The 17720-nt window shown below is 45.5% G+C and overlaps 1 protein-coding gene, 1 long non-coding RNA gene and 1 pseudogene across 5 annotated transcripts; 1 reads left to right on the forward strand and 2 right to left on the reverse strand.

Annotated features, from left to right (window-relative positions):
* The first annotated feature begins 1147 nt into the window (after positions 1-1147).
* LOC114212247 (SAP domain-containing ribonucleoprotein-like) lies at positions 1148-7918 on the forward strand (annotated as a pseudogene).
* A 1454-nt stretch (positions 7919-9372) lies between these two features.
* LOC114212337 (uncharacterized) lies at positions 9373-10332 on the reverse strand. The gene is made up of 2 exons (XR_003609945.2): positions 10167-10332; positions 9373-9829 (listed from the first exon to the last, which is right to left on the reverse strand). It is a non-coding gene; the product is annotated as an uncharacterized LOC114212337 (long non-coding RNA).
* Positions 10333-13979: 3647 nt separating this feature from the next.
* Positions 13980-17644, reverse strand: MYD88 (MYD88 innate immune signal transduction adaptor). Of its 4 annotated transcripts, none has more exons than XM_028107108.2 (5): positions 17252-17644; positions 16244-16378; positions 15644-15824; positions 15369-15460; positions 13980-15098 (listed from the first exon to the last, which is right to left on the reverse strand). In XM_028107108.2, exons 1-5 carry the CDS (start codon positions 17577-17579, stop codon positions 14944-14946), a joined length of 891 nt encoding a protein of 296 aa, XP_027962909.1. In that variant the 5' UTR covers positions 17580-17644; the 3' UTR covers positions 13980-14943. The 4 variants fall into 4 exon arrangements, with proteins under 4 accessions (XP_027962909.1, XP_027962907.1, XP_087882838.1 ...); XM_028107106.2 differs by having other exon boundaries at positions 14973-15098; positions 15663-15824; XM_088026712.1 differs by having other exon boundaries at positions 14973-15098; positions 15369-15411; positions 15635-15824.
* Positions 17645-17720: the final 76 nt, after the last annotated feature.

Raw genomic sequence — 17720 nt, forward strand, 5'->3', positions numbered from 1 at the left:
GAGTGGTCTGTGGTGCAACACTTCTGGCTGCTTCTGTAAGAGAAGCCCGTGCTTGCTTTTCCTCCACTAACTGCCCTTATTTCTTTGGAGGGCGTTGGTAGAATGTGGAAGGAGATATAGTCAGGCAGTGGCATTGGATACCAGGGGATTCAGGTAGCTCACTATGTCTTTGGATCTGCCCAGTGTATACCCATTTCTATTTTATAATGGCAGGCTGATATGACTCTCCCATTTTATGGCTCACTGGACTTGATAATACACAGTTTGTGACAGGTACTTCAGGTTGGTTCAATCTCCTCATGTCTTTATCCTCCCCTACCTTTGCTTTATCCCACGCCACTCCCAGGGATGATTTGCTTATATGGGATGACACTGCATGTTATGGATTGCCAGGGTCCCATTTCACCACAGCAAGGAGGTTATCCATGTCTTCCTCAAAAATGTGAGCAACTCAATTCTGGAAACCCCCTTTTATTTTCAAAAATTCTATATATTACGCAGTGCTCACCACAGGAAGTGGAGTTACCACCTGTCGCCCTACAGCGTTATTATAGTATCACCGACTTATGTTCCCTATACTGTACTTTTCATTTCCATGACTTATTTTATAACTGGACATTTATACCTCTTAATCCTCTTCATCTATTTCACCCATCCCCCTACCCCCTCCCTTCTGGCCACCACCAGTTTGTCCTCTGCATTTATGAGTTTGTTTCTGTTTTTTTGTTTGGTGTTTCCTTGTTTATATGTTTTGTTTTTTGGATCCCACATATCAGTGAAATTATAGGGTATTTGTCTTTCTCTGTCTGACTTGTTTCACTTAGCATAGTACCCTCTAGGTCCATCCATGTTGTCACAAATGGCAAGATCTCATTCTTTTTTATGTCTGAGTAATAGCCCATTGTGTGTGTGTGTGTATGTGTGTGTGTGTGTGTGTGTATGGAATCCTATTTTAAGACCACTCCTGATACTAATTAGTGTACCAGTCAGGTCCCAGAAGGAAATAAACGGCACACTCAAAATGGATACCTCTAGGAGAGTTTGATAAAGGAGCTTTTTGCAGAGTCATGGTCAGGAAATAGGGAAACCAAAAGGAATGTGCAGTAGTCCAGGACTGACAACCTTGGGGAGCAAACAGCCCTAGGCCATGACAGAGCAGGGAGACAGAGGGCTACTGGAACCAGAGAAGGTAAGTGAAGGAAAAAGCTGCCTGAAAGTGGCTATAGCCTTTGATAGGAAGGAAGTTAGCGCTCAGCAAACTCACAAGAAGGGAGGCAAGCAAATAAATACCCTGACTTCAGTCTCTTCCTACTCTGATCTCTTGCTGGTACCTCCCATTGGCCAACCCCAGTAGAAAACCAGAGGGCAAAGGGAGCCTATTCATGTAATCCTTGAAGGTCAATACCCTGAGGCACAGAGCCTGGTAGAGAACCAGGGGAAGAGATGTAGAGGAGGAGACAGATAGATCTCTATCTAGCACACAAGTTTAAACAAACAGGTAATTTACTGGCTCACATGTCTGAAAAGTTAAGCTATAAACCTTGAAGCAGGGGCTCAAATGAGGTCATCAGTATCTGGTTTTTCCTCCATTCACAGGCTTCATATACAGGTAGGCTCTCCCATCATGCTCCAAAATGGCTCCAGAGTGCATGGCCTTTTCAAACACAGTGGAATCTATCAAAGGATTCATTGAGTCTCATTGACTCTTGTTGGGTTACATGAAACACCTGAACCAACCATAGTGCTCAGCACCAAGAAGTGCTGGTTGGCTTAGATCTCTGTCTGGAGCTAGCACTGAGTGGAATCATGACATGGAACTTCAATGACTAGGAGAAACGTTGATGTTGAATAGACAAAACTCTGTGCACCCTACATCTTTCTTCTCTAATGTATGAGGAAGAACTGTTCAATTTTTTGTACCTATGGATTACCCAGGGATCCTATTAAAGAATCTGATGAATCAGGTCTGGAGTGGGGCTTAAGATTCCTTATTTCTAACATGTGATGTTGATGCTATTGGTCCAGGGACCAGACTTTGAGTAGCAAGGTTTTATAGCTACATAGTCCAATATGGTAACCACCAGCCACATGTGTGGCTATTGAGCATTTGAAATGTGGCTAGTAACTTGAGATGTGCTGTAAGTGTATATACACGCTGGGTTTTGAAGACTTAATATGAAAACTAGTTAAAATCTCATCATGAGTTTTTATATAGATTACATGTTAAAATGATATTTTAGATATATTGGGTTAAATAAAATATATTTTAAAGTTGATTTCACTGATTTTACTTTTTTAACATGGTTACTAGAGAATTTAAAAATACATATGTGGCTTATATGTTTCTGTTGGATAGTGCAACTCTAGAAAGAGGTAATGAAGTGGATTAGGGTGATAGCCTTTAAACAGATTCATTTGCACTTATGGATACTCAAAAAAACCTAATATAGCTGGGACCACGTGAGACTTGCCTCATGGGTCCTTCGACTTGGCCCAGTCCTCAGGAGTTGCAGGTTGAATTAATGCATCGGTGCCTGGGATAGGGAACCCTGGAACGAGCCTGCTGAGGTTTGAGGAGACTCTGGGGATCCCAGAGTTGCTCCTCCCAACTAGCAGTCACTTCATTTCTCATTCTTGTTTATGCAATTTTCTGAAGCAGAAATTACTGTGCTTATCCACTTCCCTGATCTGTCCTGCACACAACCACTAAACTAATCTCTGCACTCTGGTTTACCCCTTTCCTGCCCAAATACATGCACCCAGTTGCAGCCTGCATTCCAGGGGCTCCCTACTGAACGCGGAGGGTCTTGTCCTTCCCGTCCACCAGCCCCCAATGTGTCTCTCACTTTCCCCATCTGTCTTAAGTTATTTCCTTACTGCTGGAATCTCCGGCTCCATCAACTCCACCTTTCAAAGCCCATTTCAAGGTTATCTGCCTCCGTGGGGGTTTTTCAAGACCTGGCCCACAGAAGCCTGCCTTCAGAACTTATAAGACATGCTGTCTCTGGCACAAGCCAGCATTTCTGTTATGGAGGGCTATGTTGCCTAACTCTTGAGTTATTAAGGTTTTCCTGCGTTTGTGCCTTGATTCCTTGGGCTTTAAGTTCCTTGAGGACAGAGCCCTGTTTGGTTTATGTTTGAATTCTGCTTTTGACTGGGACCCATATAATAAGTAGATCCTCAAAAAGCACACTTTGGTTCATTTTCCCAACATAAAATGCTATTTGGAAATACAAAGACTTTTATTTATGCATAATTATATGTTGTCAGTGATCATTTGTATAATGAAGGGTATTCTTTTTTAAAAAACAAGATAGTAGATAAATTCTGGCAAGGATGTGCAGAAAAGGAAACCCTCATTCACTGTTGGTGGGAATATAAACTAGCAGAGCCACTGTGGAAAGCAGTATGGAAATTCCTCAAAAAATTAAAAATAAAACTACCATACAATACAGCAATTCCACTTCTGGGTATATATCCAAAGGAAATGAAAACATTGTGTCAAAGAGATATCTGCACTTACACGTTCATAGCATTATTTATAATAGCTGATACGTGGAGACGACCTAAGTGCCCACTGATGGATGGATAAAGAAGTTGTGGTACACACACACACACACACACACACACACACACACACTGAAATACTCAGCCATTTAAAAAAGAAAGCCTGCCATTTGAGACAACATGGATGGACCTAGAGGACATTATGCTAAGTGAAATAAGACAGAAAAATACTATATGATCTCACTTATATATGGAATCTAAACAAAGAACTAAACTCTTAGAAATCAGATGTGTGGTAACCAGAGGCGGGAGGTGCGGGGAGGAGGAAATGGATGAAGGTGGTCATAAGGTACAAACTTCCAGTTATAAAATAAGTAAGCACTGGAGATATAATGTACAACATGATGATTATAGTTAATATACCACTGTACAGTATACTTATACTGAAACTTGTTAAAGAGAGTAGATCCTAAGGGCACAAGGAAAAAATTCTTTTTTAAAATCTGTATGAGATGAGGGATGTTAACTTACTGTGGTAATCATTCACAATGTATGTAAGTCAAGTCATTATTCAGTGTACCTTAAACTTACATAGTGCTATATGTCAACTGCATCTCAGTGAAATGGGGCGGGGCGGGGGATGGCAGGATGGAAAATTAAGCTTTAATCATTGCATAATTTTTTCCTTCATTTTTATGTTAAATTTAAAAAACTTTTATCTTGAGATAATTATAGATTCACAGGAAGCTGCAGTAATAGTACAGAGTAGTTTCTGAGCCTCTCATACAATTTCCCCCAATGGATACATCATAATTTTTTCCTTCATTTTTATGTTAAATTTAAAAAACTTTTATCTTGAGATAATTATAGATTCACAGGAAGCTGCAGTAATAGTACAGAGTAGTTTCTGAACCTCTCATACAATTTCCCCCAATGGATACATCTTAAGTAACTGTGATACAATATCAAACCAGGAACTTGACACTGGTACAGTGTGTGTGTACAGTTCTTTGCCTCTATCACATGTAGAGATCTGTATAACCACCACTACAGTCAGGATACAGAGCTCTTCAAGATCTCTGTTGGCTACCTCTTTATAGACTACCCACTCCCTTTTCCCCACCTCCAGCAGCCCTAACACCTGACTATTCTCCATTTCTATAATTTTGGTCGTTTTTTGGAAAGATTTATGTGACAGAGAGAGAGCACAAGCAGGGGGAGCAGCAGGCAAAGGGAGAAGGAGAAGCAGGCTCCCCACCGAGCAGGGAGCCTGATGTGGGGCTCGATCCCAGGACCCTGAGCCGAAGGCAGACGCTTAACCCACTGAGCCACCCAGGCACTCATATAATTTTGGTCATTTTGAGTAGAATTTTATTTTGATTTATTGACAGTGTTTGGAGAGTATTTCTTTGTATAGATATTTAGTAGGTACTCAGTATAATATTATATGTATATACTTTATCTCAGTTCTACTTGTGTTGACATTACCAGCGTTAAAGAGGTGTCAAAAGTTTCTACCCTTTAAGTCCCTTCACAAACTGCCCCTATTTATAACAGTCTTAAATATTTCCTTTACATAAATTGAGAATCACATCAGATAATGCATGAGTGAGTATGTGGGACAGGGGACACTAGCCTGGGAGGGGAAACTAGACTGGGCCTGATGGGCTTTGATCTTTTGAGGAAAGAGGAAATCATAGGGACCACAGAATCCCTCCTCCTGGCCAGCCATCACTTCATTTCTCCTTTTCATTGTGCAGTTGCTTGAAGGAGAAATTATAACTATACTTACCAACTTCCCTAATTTATCTTGTACACAACCACTAATCCTTTGCTTAAACCCTCAGATGTCATTTAGAAAACTCAAATAAGGAAAGCATATTAACTTTTTTTTTAGACTTTTTTACACTTTAGTTCTTCCTCCTTGATGTTCCAAGGTTCTTTTTTTTTTAATCATTTAATTTCTCTTTCAAAAACTTCCTGTAGCTACTCTTTAATGGTAGGTCTGCTGTTGACAAATTCTCATTGTTTTTCTTCGTCTGAGAATGTCCATGTCCTCTTCATTCCCAATTCTCACTGGATATAGGATTCTGAGTTGATTCTTTTCTTTCAGCACTTGGAAATGTTGTGCCAAAAAGAAAAGGAAAGGAAAGGAAATACTGTGCCACTTTTTCTGATCTCTAAAGCTTCCAATGAGAAATTGGATGTCATTCAAATTGTTTTTCCATTATAGGGAAGGTGTCATTTCTCCCTGGCTGCTTTCAAGATTTTTTCTTTGTCTTTAGTTTTCAGAAAATTTTTTTTAAAGATTTTATTTGTTCATTTGAGAGAGAGAGAATGAGAGATAGAGAGCACGAGAGGGAAGAGGGTCAGAGGGAGAAGCAGACTCCCTGCTGAGCAGGGAGCCCGATGCGGGACTCGATCCTAGGACTCCAGGATCATGACCTGAGCCAAAGGCAGTCGCTTAACCGACTGAGACGCCCAAGCGCCCTAGTTTTCAGAAATTTGACTATGCTGTATCTTGGCATGGATTTTTGGGGGGGTTATCTTGTTTGGGATTTGATCAGTGTCTTGAATCTGGAGGTATAGGTCTTTTGTCATATTTGGAAAATATTCAGCCATATTTTTTTTGAATACGTTCAAAGCCCCACCTTCTTTCTCCTCTACTTTTGGGATTCCAGTAGATGTGGAGAACAAAGGCAAAGGAAATGTACATAAAATTAAATTTTATGACTTACAGACCATTGACAAGTACTTGGGACAGGCAGAGTGACCTTCTTCAAGGAGCTTAGTTGCCTCAATGATAACATGCTATAGGCAAAAGGCAACCTTATCATAATATTAACCTGACCTCCAAGATCCAGTCTTCTTTAAATATGAAAATCCTTTTGGAAACGTCCTTTGTCTTTACTTCTCCCAACTCCAAAGTATAATTCCTCACAACCCCAGTGCACCTCTTCCCCCACCCCCCATGGGTCCTGTCCCTTTAGTGCTTTAACAAAACCACTGCACTGAAGACATCTCAAGAATTCTTTCTGGACCATCAACTCCAAACCCCACCATTTCCACATCACAGTGACACAAATATTACATGTTTTATTGAAGTCCCACAAATTCCTGAGATACTGTTAATTTTTTTTTCAGTCTATTCTCTCTCTGCTCAGATTGGGTGATTTCTATTATTCTGGCTTCAAGTTCATTGATTCTTTCCTTTGTCCTCTCCATTTTACCTTAGAACTCATTCAGTGAAGGTTTTTTTTCCCCCACTTTTTTTCAGCTCTAGATTTTCAGTTTAGTCCTTCATTTCTTTTATCTCTTTTCCAAGACTATTTTTTTGTTTGAAGTGCATTTGTGAGTGGACTTAGAGGGGTAACAAGATGGCGACAGACAGTGGAGCTCCCTCCATAAGCTGAAGCTTGCTGAACTAAAGCAGGAATGTCTTGCTTGTGGTTTGGAGACTAGCAGAATACAACAAGATCTTATCAACAGGCTCCAGGCATACCTTTTTTTTTTTTTTAAGATTTTATTTATTTATTTGACAGACAGAGAATGTGAAGGGGGAGCAGCAGGCAGAGGGAGAGGGAGAAGCAGCCTCCCCACCAAGCAGGAACCCCGAAGCGGGCCTCGATCCCAGGACCCTAGGATCATGACCCAAGCTGAAGGCAGTTGCTTAACCAACTCAGCCACCCAGGCGCCCCAGCTCCAGGCATATCTTGAAAGCATGCTGAAGAGGAGGCAAATGAAGAAAATGTACTGGGAGATGAAACAGAAGAAGAAGAACCAAAGCCCATAGAACTGTCTGTCAAAGAGGAAGAACCCTCTGAGATGTGGCAGCATCTATTGATGTGGCAGCAGAGAAGAGAGTGGTAAAAGTGACATTGGAGATACCACAGACTGAGGGAAATGCAGGAATGCTGAACGATTCAATGTACCTGTGAGCTTGGAGAGTAAGACTGCTGCCTGGGCAATGAGATTTGGGATTTCTTCAGTTCCATCAAAAGGCCTGTCATCTGATGCCAAACCTATGCTTAACCTGGATAAACTAAAGGAACGAGCTCAAAGATTTGGTTTGAACGTCTCCTCAATCTCCAGAAGGTCTGAAGATGATGAGAAGCTGAAAAAGAGGAAGGAGCGATTTGAGATTGTTACAGGTTCGGCTGGAACAGGAACCACAGAGGATACAGAGGCAAAGAAGAAGAAAAGGGCAGAGTGCTTTGGGATTGCCTGATGAAAAGCTCTTAATTCTTTCTGTTCTCCAGTGGTTTCCCTCTCTCTGACTTTTCTTGGTCATATATATACCTAAATGCACAGTCATGTGCCTACGTCCTGCCTCGCAATGAGGGCATGGACCCCGGGCACATTCAGGAACTCCAGCAGCAATTTGACTCATTGCTGTTCCAACTTTAAGGTTGTTGTTCTTGTGTTGTTGTTGTTGTTGTTGTTGTTGTTGTTGTTTTTAGAGAGAGTGTGCATGCATGTAAGTGCGAGCAAGTTGTGGGGGAGAAAGGAGTGGGGGAAGAGAGAGAATCTTAAGTAGGCTCCACGCTCAGCACAGAGCCCGACGGGGGGGCTTGCTTTCACGGCTTGCTCTCAGGAGACCACAACCCCGAGCCTAAATCAAGAGTTGGACACTCAACTGACTGAGCCACCCAGCGGCCCCTTGTGGTGTTGTTTTGGAATCATTATTGTACTTGTTAATAAAAAGCAAATAGCGAATGAGGTGCCTTTATAATTGCTCCCTGAAATTTTACACTGCCTGCTTTAAAATCCTTGTCAGGTAATTTCAACATCTGTGTCACCTTGGTGTTAGCATCGGTGGGATTGTCTTTTCCTGCTCAAGATTTGCCTGGTTCTTGGTGTGAAGAGTGATTTTCAGCCCTGGAAATTTTGAGGACTACGAGACTCTGGATCTTATTTAAACCTGCTGTTTTAGAAGGCCTTCTCAGTGCTGTCTAAGTTCAGGTTCCCTACTCAGCCTCTGTTGACATCCTGGGAAGTGGGGATGGGGGGTACCTCATTACTGCTGGGCCAGAGTGGGAATCCAGATTGCCCACTGAGCCTCTGCTGATATCACGCTGGCTGGGGGGGGGGGGGGGGGGGCGGGGCGAGAGGCATCAGTACTGCTCCCCTGTGGCCCCCACAGACGTGGTGGAGGAGCACATTGCTGGGCCAGTGGTGAGAATCCTGACTCTCCACTAGACCTCTTCTGACACCACCCGGCAGGTAGGAGTAGAAGTCTCAGGTCCCCATTTGGCTAGGTGGTATTGCAGTTTATTCTATAGTTTTTGTGGCTGGAGTAGGGTGGTTATTATCTAAAACTTTTCTTTCTTTTTTTAAGATTTGTTTGAGAGAGAGAGAGAACACGAGCAGTGGAGAGTAGCAGGCTCCCCATTGAGCAAGGAGCCCGACGTGGGACTCCATCCTAGGACCCTGGGATCATGACCTGAGCCAAAGGCAGACGCTTAACCAACTGAGCCACCCAGGTGCCCCGAAAAGTTTTCTTTCTATGCTGCCCCTTGCTAGTCCTTTGGCTAGAGAGAGCAAGCCCTTTTTTCTTTTTCTTCCCCCCTCCTTTTTTTTTTTTTTTTTTCCTTTTGGTCTGTACCAATTAGTTTCTGGGTTGCTGGCTTCTCCAGTACTCAGTCTGAGCTATATAAGGCACAAAGAAAACCCTGGGAATCACCACCATGTCATTCTGTGGGGCCCCAGGTCCCTAGCCAGTCTGTCTTCTTCTCTCCACCTTTCAGAGTCTCCTTTTTATTTTATTATATATGAAGTCCAGGGTTGTTTGTTTGTTTTAACTAAACAGAGGGAATAGGGAGACGTGCGTTTACTCCATATTTCCTCAGGACCAGAATTCCCAGGGCCTTTTAGAACATTTATTCTGCATGATCTAGCATATAGCAGCCAGCAAGGACAAAGTTCCCCTGAACTGATGGTGAACTCCCTCCTCATCCACCCGCCTACCATTACAATGGCCCAATGTGTTCTGCTCTGTGATTCTGAGTTCACCTTCTAGAATTTGAAATCATTCCAGACTGGTTTGAACAGGCATACTCCAGTTTTCCACCACTTGCCACTTCTCAGCCCCACGACTCAGAATTCTCCGTCAGCCAGAGGCCCGCCAAGAGGCCGCTCCTGCATTGTTGAGGGAAGGCACTGTATCCATGTCTTCCTGGCTTGGCTGAAGAGTCATGGTCCCCCTTTGCCACGAAGCAAGGCTTTCAGCGTGGCTGAAAAGGAACCATGGCCCTTCTCCCTTTGTCCAAGATCAGTGGGTCTGGTCCTTCTGACTCAAATGCCATGGCATTCATGGAAGTCCCTTTGAAGATAAAAATGTTTTGAGTTAAAATATTTTTGATATACTATTTATAAGCTTCAAAATTAATGAGTCATTTTTACAGAACCAAGTGTTAGAGATGAGATTTTCACGTCTGAAAATATATTATCAAATTTCCCCTCCACTTCCCCAACCAGATAAGATGATTATTTGTTTCAGTCATTCCTAATTAACGATTTTAAAATACCCTAGCTTAAGGAGATGCAGCAAGAGAGACATCTGTCCAAGTGAAGTAGCAACAACACTTGTACTTTTAAATGTAACACATTTTTTAATTATCAAAAATTTTAGACACAAGAATAGAAAAAATGGGTGGCACCTGGGTGGCTCAGTTGTTAAGCATCTGCCTTCAGCTCAGGTCATGATCCCGGGGTCCTGGGATCGAGCCCCACATTGGGCTCCCTGCTCCGCACGAAGCCTGCTTCCCCCTCTGCCACTCTCCCTGCTTGTGTTCCCTCTCGCTGTGTCTCTCAAAAAAAAAAAAAAAAAAAAAGGATAGAAAATATGAACGAATTTAATAACTATTGTATAGTCACATTTGCTTCATATATCCTTTATTATTTTTTTCTCAATTTACTTAAGTATTCAAAACAAATCCCTGGGGCACCTGAGTGGCTCAGTTGGTTCAGTGTCTGCCTTCGGCTCAGGTCATGATCTCAGGGTCCTGGAATCAAGTCCCGCATCCGGCTCCCTGCTCAGCGGGGAGTCTGCTTCTGCCTCTGCCTCTGCCCATCCCCCCACTCATGCTTGCTCGCTTTCTCACTCAAATAAATAAAATCTTTAAAAAAATAAAATAAAAACAAATCCCAGATATCTTTTATTTCATACCAATATACTTCAGATTTGGACTCTTTAACAAATTTGGACATTTTCTTGTGTAACCACAATGCTATTATCACATCTTAATAAAATAGTGATCATTCTTTGGCATCATCTAATACCCGAATTTCCCCCATTGTCCCAAGAATGTCTTTTTTTAAGAGGTAAAATACACATGACATAAAGCATACCGTCTTAACTATTTTTTAAGTATATAGTTCAGTAGTGTTAAGTACATTCACATTGTCATACTGCCAATCTCCAGAACATATTTCCTTGGGCAAAACTGAAACCTTGTACCTATTAAACAATGACTCTCCATTCTCTCCTCCCCTCATGCTCTGGAAACCACCATTCTATTTTCTCTCTATAAATTTGGCTGTTTTATTTATTTTATTTTAAGGATTTTATTTAGTTATTTGACAGAGAGAGAGAGGGACAGCGAGAGAGGGAACACAAGCAGGGGGAGAGGGAGAAGCAGGCTTCCCGCTGAGCAGGGAGCCCGACACGGGGCACGATCCCAGGACACGGGGACCATGACCTGAGCCGAAGGCAGATGCTCAACGACTGAGCCACCCAGGTGCCCCAAATTGGGCTATTTTAGATACCTCATATAAATGGAATTATACAGTATGTGTCTTTTTTGCAACTAGCTTATTTCACTTAGTGTAATGTCCTCAAGGTTCATTCATACTGCAGCATGTGTTAGAATGTCATTCCTTTTTAAGGATGAATAGTATTCCATTGTATGTGTGTACTACATTCTGCTTATCCATGCATCTGTTAAGGGGTATTAGGGTTGCTTATAGAATTTGGTTGTTGGGAATAACATTGCTATGAATATGAATATACAACTTTCTCTTCAAGACCTTGCTTTCAGTTCTTTTGGTTATATATTCAGAAGTGGAATTGCTGGATCATACGGTATTTCTGTGTTTAATTTTTTGAGAACCATTTTCCACAGCAACCGCACCATGTTACATTCCCACCAGCAGTGCACAGGGCTCCAATTTTTCCATGTCCTTGCCAACACTTGTTATTTTCTGTCATTGTTTTATTGATGGTAGGCATCCTAATGGGTGTGATATGGTATCTTGTGTGTGTGTGTTTGAGAGAGAAAGAGAGAGAATGGGGGGGAGGGGCAGAAGGAAAGGGGGAGAGAGAATCTTAAGCAGGCTCCATGCCCAGTGCAGAACCCAACGTGGGGCTCAGTCTCACGACCCTGAGATCATGACCCGAGCCAAAATCAAGAGCAGCTGCTTAACCTACTGAGCCACCCAGGTGCCCCTTGTTGTGGTTTTAATTTGCATTTTTGTAATGATTTGTGATGTTGAACATCTTTTCCTCTATTTACTAGTCATTTGTATATTTCCTTTGGAAAAATGTTCAAGTCCCTTGCCCATTTTTAAGTTGTGTTATATTTCTTTTTTGTTGAGTTGCAAGAGTTCTCGATACTAACCTCTATCAGTTATGTGACCCAAGAATGTCTTTTTACAATTGATCTGTTTGAACAAGGATCCAACATAGTCACCCTATATTATATATGTTTTATTGTCTAATCTGGAGGAAATCCCTCTCCCTGTTGTTTTCCCTCTGTCATTAACTTGTGGCAGAATTCGGGTTCACAGTCATGTAGACTTACAGTTTTGTATTTTAACTTTGCTGCTGCCCTCCAAAATTTTCTGCTTTTGCCTTTGATAATTTCAGCAGTGAATTTCCCGTATTGAAAAATGAGGGTTTCTCAATCAAAGGTTCCTAGAAGACTACACCCAAAATGAGAAGAGGAAGCTTTCTTGGTATCTGGGAACCTGCCCGTGGGGAAGTGGGCATTGGTGGAAGGAATGTGGGAGAGGTGTGAGGATCAGATGGGAGTGAAGTGAGCACGTTCAGGTCACCAGCCTGGCCTGAAAGAATGGAAGTGTTTCCCATGACTCTACTGGTGTTACCCGGAGGACCCCCTCCCCCAACCCCATGACCAGGAGCCAACTCAAAGACTGTTCCCCCTAGCCATAGATGGCAGGGTGGATCCTGGGGGGCTCTTCCAGGACCACACTGAGGCTCTGCTCCCCAGGGGACACTGGAGAAGGAAGTCTTATCTCAGGGCTGCCCTGAATACACGGGGCCTTTCTAGGAGTCCCTGAGGGCACAGGGGCAAGGCTGGGGAGCCTCCAGTATCCAGGAGGCTCAGGAGCCAGGACACGGTAACAGAAAGACCACTGAGTGAAGACCTATGGTCACTGATAATGTCTGGGCACTCTAAAAGATCACTAGAGTTATCTCTTGGATTAGAATTATCACTGATTTTTAAAAATAATATATTTTCCAAATTTTCTTGAGTGAACAGTAAAAAAAGTGACATTCTATTTGAAAACAGATCAAAACCAGGGCACCTGACTGGCTCAGTCAGTAGAGAATGCAACTCTTGATCTCGGTCAGGGTTGTAAGTTCAAGCCCCACATTGGATGTATAGATTACTTAAAAATAAAATCTTTAGGGGTGGCTGGTGGCTCAGTCGGTTAAGTGTTCGACTCTTGATTTTGGCTCAGGTCATGATCTCAGGGTTGTAAGATTCAGTCCCATGTCGGGCTCCGTGCTGGACATGGAGTCTCCTTGAGATTCTCTCTCACCCTCTCCCTCTGCCCTCCCACCACACATGTATGCTCGCTCTCTCTCTCAAAAAAAAAAAAAAATATATATATATATATTTTAAAGATTTTATTTATTCGACAGATTGAGCACAAGCAGGGGGAGGGGCAGAGGGCGAGGGAGAAGCAGGCTCCCCGCTGAGCAGGGAGCCCGTGCAGGGCTCCATCCCAGGACCCTGGGATCATGACCCAAGCCGAAGGCAGACGCTTAACCGACTCAGCCACCCAGGCTCCCCTCAAAAAAAAAAAAAAAAAAAAAAATCTTAAAATTAAATAAATAAAAGTAAAAATAGATCAAAACTTCAGGATTAACACAGATATACTTAAGGATGACCATTATTGATAACTGAGTTCTGTGGGCTGTAAGTTCTCCAGACTTTCCTTGGAGCCTAGAAGGGCCAAGCGAGGACCCAGAAACGTGACACAATCCAGGGAAGACCAAGCTTGGTGGAGGGGAGCAGTCTCCCTAGAGTCTGGAACTGAGGTCCCTATTCCTGGTTCTGCCCGCAGCCCTGGTGAGGCCTGGGACCTCTGAGGAGGAGGCCCAGCCTTCAGGAAAGCCCCTCCCAAGCCCACTGGAGCCTACCCAATGGGCCAATTTCTCTTACCAGGAGAGCTTTATCCCAGGTTACTGCCTCCCAACTCCCAGACACAAGTGACACCTGCTATTCCAAAAGTATAGAACTCTTTATTATAAACCCAGGATACAGAAGAGAAAGGACAAACATAGGCATATCTCAGCTCTCTGAAATTCTCACAGTGCATACAAAACAGGTATGAAAGATACTTTTTTTCAAACTGTTTAAAAATAATCCCCAAGATCAAAGTGAGGATAAGTGCACAGTTAGCTAAGTGCTTCATCAAGATCATGAAGAGAGGGGCCTCCAGTCCCAAGACCCTGAGGAAAGGTACCTTGCCCTAGCCCTGGCTGGGTGTGGAACAGCAAAGGCACATTTTTCCATTAGATTTAGGGTCCTGGGGTCTGCCCTGGGACAGAGACCTGAGACCATGCCATTTTCTCCCCCAGGGAGAGCTTGAAGATAACTAGCATACAAATCCCCTGGGAGGGAAGTCTGCAGCTTACTCGCTCTGCGAGTTCAAGTGGCTCTCTTTCTTGCTCTGTGCTTCACTGAAGCCACGAGTGCTGGCATATTGGGTTCTTTCCAGAGTTAGGTTTCAATGAAGAGGGAAAAAAAAGAGAAAAGGAATATGTGTGTCCCACCTCTGTCCAAGGTTAAGCCCCCTTGATAGTGATTCAAACACAGCTACTGCCAGTTCTCCCCACCCTACTTAGTTCTCAGGTGGAGAAACTGAGGCCTAAGATGTGTGGACAGGTCAGGGGTGGTTCCGCTGGTCCTCTTAGTGCCAGCTGGCTCTGGATTTCACTGTCTTGGCTGATAACCCAGCCCGCGGACGTGCCACTTCCAGCCACTGGTTCCGTGCAGGACATTAGATGCAACATCCACAGCTATGTATGGTGGCTACAGATGTGTCTGTGGAGTCGGCATGTCCAGGAATTGAGAGGCAAGTGGAGCACAGATTACCCCTACAACTGCAGGAGGAAGCAGGGGCAGAAGTACACGTACGGGCAGACAGAGAGATGCACACACACCCAGGGGCCCACGGCAGTCTTCAGGGCAGGGACAGGGCCTTGGCGAGGCGAGTCCAGAACCAGGACTTGGTGCAGGGGTTGGTGTAGTCGCAGACGGTGATGAACCGCAAGATGCTGGGGAACTCTTTCTTCATTGCCTTGTACTTGATGGGGATCAATCGCTTCTGATGGGCACCTGCAAGCCAAGGAGTTCCGAGCTGGCACCAGGTCCTCACCCCCGAGTGGGGGGGATCAGTCCTCCGCCCAGGGGTTAACAACAGCCCTTCCCCCAACTAAGCACGCCAGCACACATTCACCCACTCAGAGGGCACTTGTGTGCACGCACACTCAGGTGTGCAGAAACCTATAGGAGTTCCTCAGTGCTGCATCCAGGGCCCTGGGTGAGGGACCAATGGCCTCCTGAGGCTCTGCCCACCCACTCCTCTGTGGCAAAGGCAGTGCTTACCTGGAGAGAGGCTGAGCGCGAACTTAGTCTGGAAGTCACATTCCTTGCTTTGCAGATAATCATCAGAGACAACCACCACCATCCGGCGGCACCTAGGGGATAGTGGGCAGACTGCAGCCACTGTGGCAACCTAGTTCAGCATACCCCCCGGGGACAGACTCAGGAGTCCACTGTGCCCAGGCTAGACAGGGCCCGGCTAGGAGAATCCCAGCATCTGGATCTCTTGGGCAGGGCTTTATGTAGCCACCCGCTTGCCCCTTGGCCACTTAGCCAACCTCTTCTCAATGAGCTCACTGGCAATGGACCAGACACAGGTGCCAGGCAGGACATCACGATCGGACACACACAACTTCAGCCGATAGTCTGTCTGTTCCAGCTGCCGGATCATCTCCTGAACAAACTGGATATCGCTGGGGCAGTAGCAGATGAAGGCATCAAAACGCTCGGGCATTTGCCCTGGGTGCAGAGCACAAGGGTGATGTCAAAGCTCTACAGGGGAGGAGCCCAGGCAGGAACCCCCAGGCTAGGTGATCCTGGTCTTGAACCCTACACCAATCCTGAGATGACACTAAGAGAAAGTGCCCTTCTTAGGAGAGGGAAGATGAGTGTCTCTCCCCCCACCCTCCCCCCTCTGCGGGCCAAGACCTGGGTTGACCACGAGACAGACACATCATTTCATGAGTCTCATACCAACTCAGGGGTAGGATTATTATTATTACCATCTCTTAGGTGAGAAAATGGGGAGATCAATCAGAGAGATTAAGTGACTTGCCCAAGGGGCCACAGCCCACCTGCTTTCAAAATCTATGCTCTTAATACAGTACAGTATCTTATGACCCACCTGTCACACCTGGGGAGCAATATTGGATCCTTACCCAAGGGGTCATCAAGCATGGTGATGCCCCCCCGCTCTGGTGTCCGTGGGTCACTGCTGTCTACAGCAGGCACCTGTAAGGGCTTCTCAGACTCCTCCTGCTGCTGTTTCAGAATATACTTTTGGCAGTCCTCCTCTGTGGAGAAGAGACAAGGTGTGGTAGGCTCCCTCAGTTTGTCCCATGCCTCTACCTACGGTTAGGATCCAGCCCTTGTCCCACTCCCTTAACTATGTTGTGCTCCAGGCCTTTTCCAGCACTCTGGTGCCATCCACAGTTCAACATCTCTGAACAGTTGCATTCCCATCTGGCTTTTGACCATCCCAAAGGGATGTCGTTGCTGTTCTGGTCATCTGGGAAGTCATCATGGTCAGGCTTGTGTCTTTCTGTCCCTTTGTCCTGGCCCTCCTTCCTAGAACTCCTGAGAACAGAACCCAAGGTGTGCTTCTTCCAGGACCCACGGTTGATGGGAGCAAGGGACTGGGCATGCAAGAACGGCTCAGGAGACCCAGTGGTTATGTGCAGTGAGGGCTGAGGCCCCAACCAAGCAAGATGCGTCATCTGTGAGCCACTGTTCCTACACCGATGCATGCATATTATGTGTCAGCAAGGGGCAGGAAGGGCTGCATTTTCCCAGGGACATGAGGTTTCCATAACTGTCAGCTTTCAGTCCCTCACCTGCCCTGTTGCTCTACCCGAAGCAGTCCTAACTCCCCCACAAAGGACCCCGATTCTGACTCCTGGCCCTACATGAAAGCCTTTGCCTAAGATGTTTCCCTATGTTCTCTGCCTCTCTCCAGCCTTCACCTCCTTTTCTCCAGTTCCTATCACCCCACTGAAAGAGGGAATTGGTCTCACACAGCGGTACCACCTCTACAAGCTGCCTCCAGCGTCCCCACCCCACCCCAGGCATTAAAAGAGGGCCTCTCCAGGGGAGGTTAGATGCTGAGGCTGGTGAAGGTCAGCTCCCTCATCCCCCTAGTTATGAGGCCCGGAAGCGCGTGTCCTCACCGATGCTGGGCCCCAGGTCCACCAACACGTCCTCGCGGCCCAGCTTGGTGAGCAGCTCAAGCAGGCGGCCCACCGAGGCGCCAGGGCGTCCTTGCCAGTAGTCCAGCAGCTTGCCGGTGGGGTCGGCTTGCATCTCCAGATGCCGGATCTCCAAGTACTCGAAGCCCATCTCCTCGGCCAGCGCGGTCCAATCGGCCGCCACCTGCGTCCGCACGTTCAGGAACAGCGACAGGCGGCTCCGCACTCGCACGTTGAGAGCAGCCAGGGGCAGGGAGGACGTGGAGCAGGCGGGGGACGCGGACTCCGCGCGGGAGACTTCTGCAGCCATGGTGGGATACCCCCGGAGCCCCAGCGCGGTGGAGTTGCGTTGCCTGTCGGCGCTTCCTCCTTCCTTTACCGCCACCCCCGCCCCCGGCCCCGCCCCGCCGGTTTCTGTTTCCGAGAAGCACCGCCCTGCGCTTCAATCTGG

This window comes from Eumetopias jubatus, unplaced genomic scaffold (assembly GCF_037043125.1).
Source record: "Eumetopias jubatus isolate StellerSeaLion01/CBP00866 unplaced genomic scaffold, mEumJub1_p1.0 scaffold_1, whole genome shotgun sequence".
Lineage (NCBI taxonomy): Eukaryota > Metazoa > Chordata > Mammalia > Carnivora > Otariidae > Eumetopias > Eumetopias jubatus.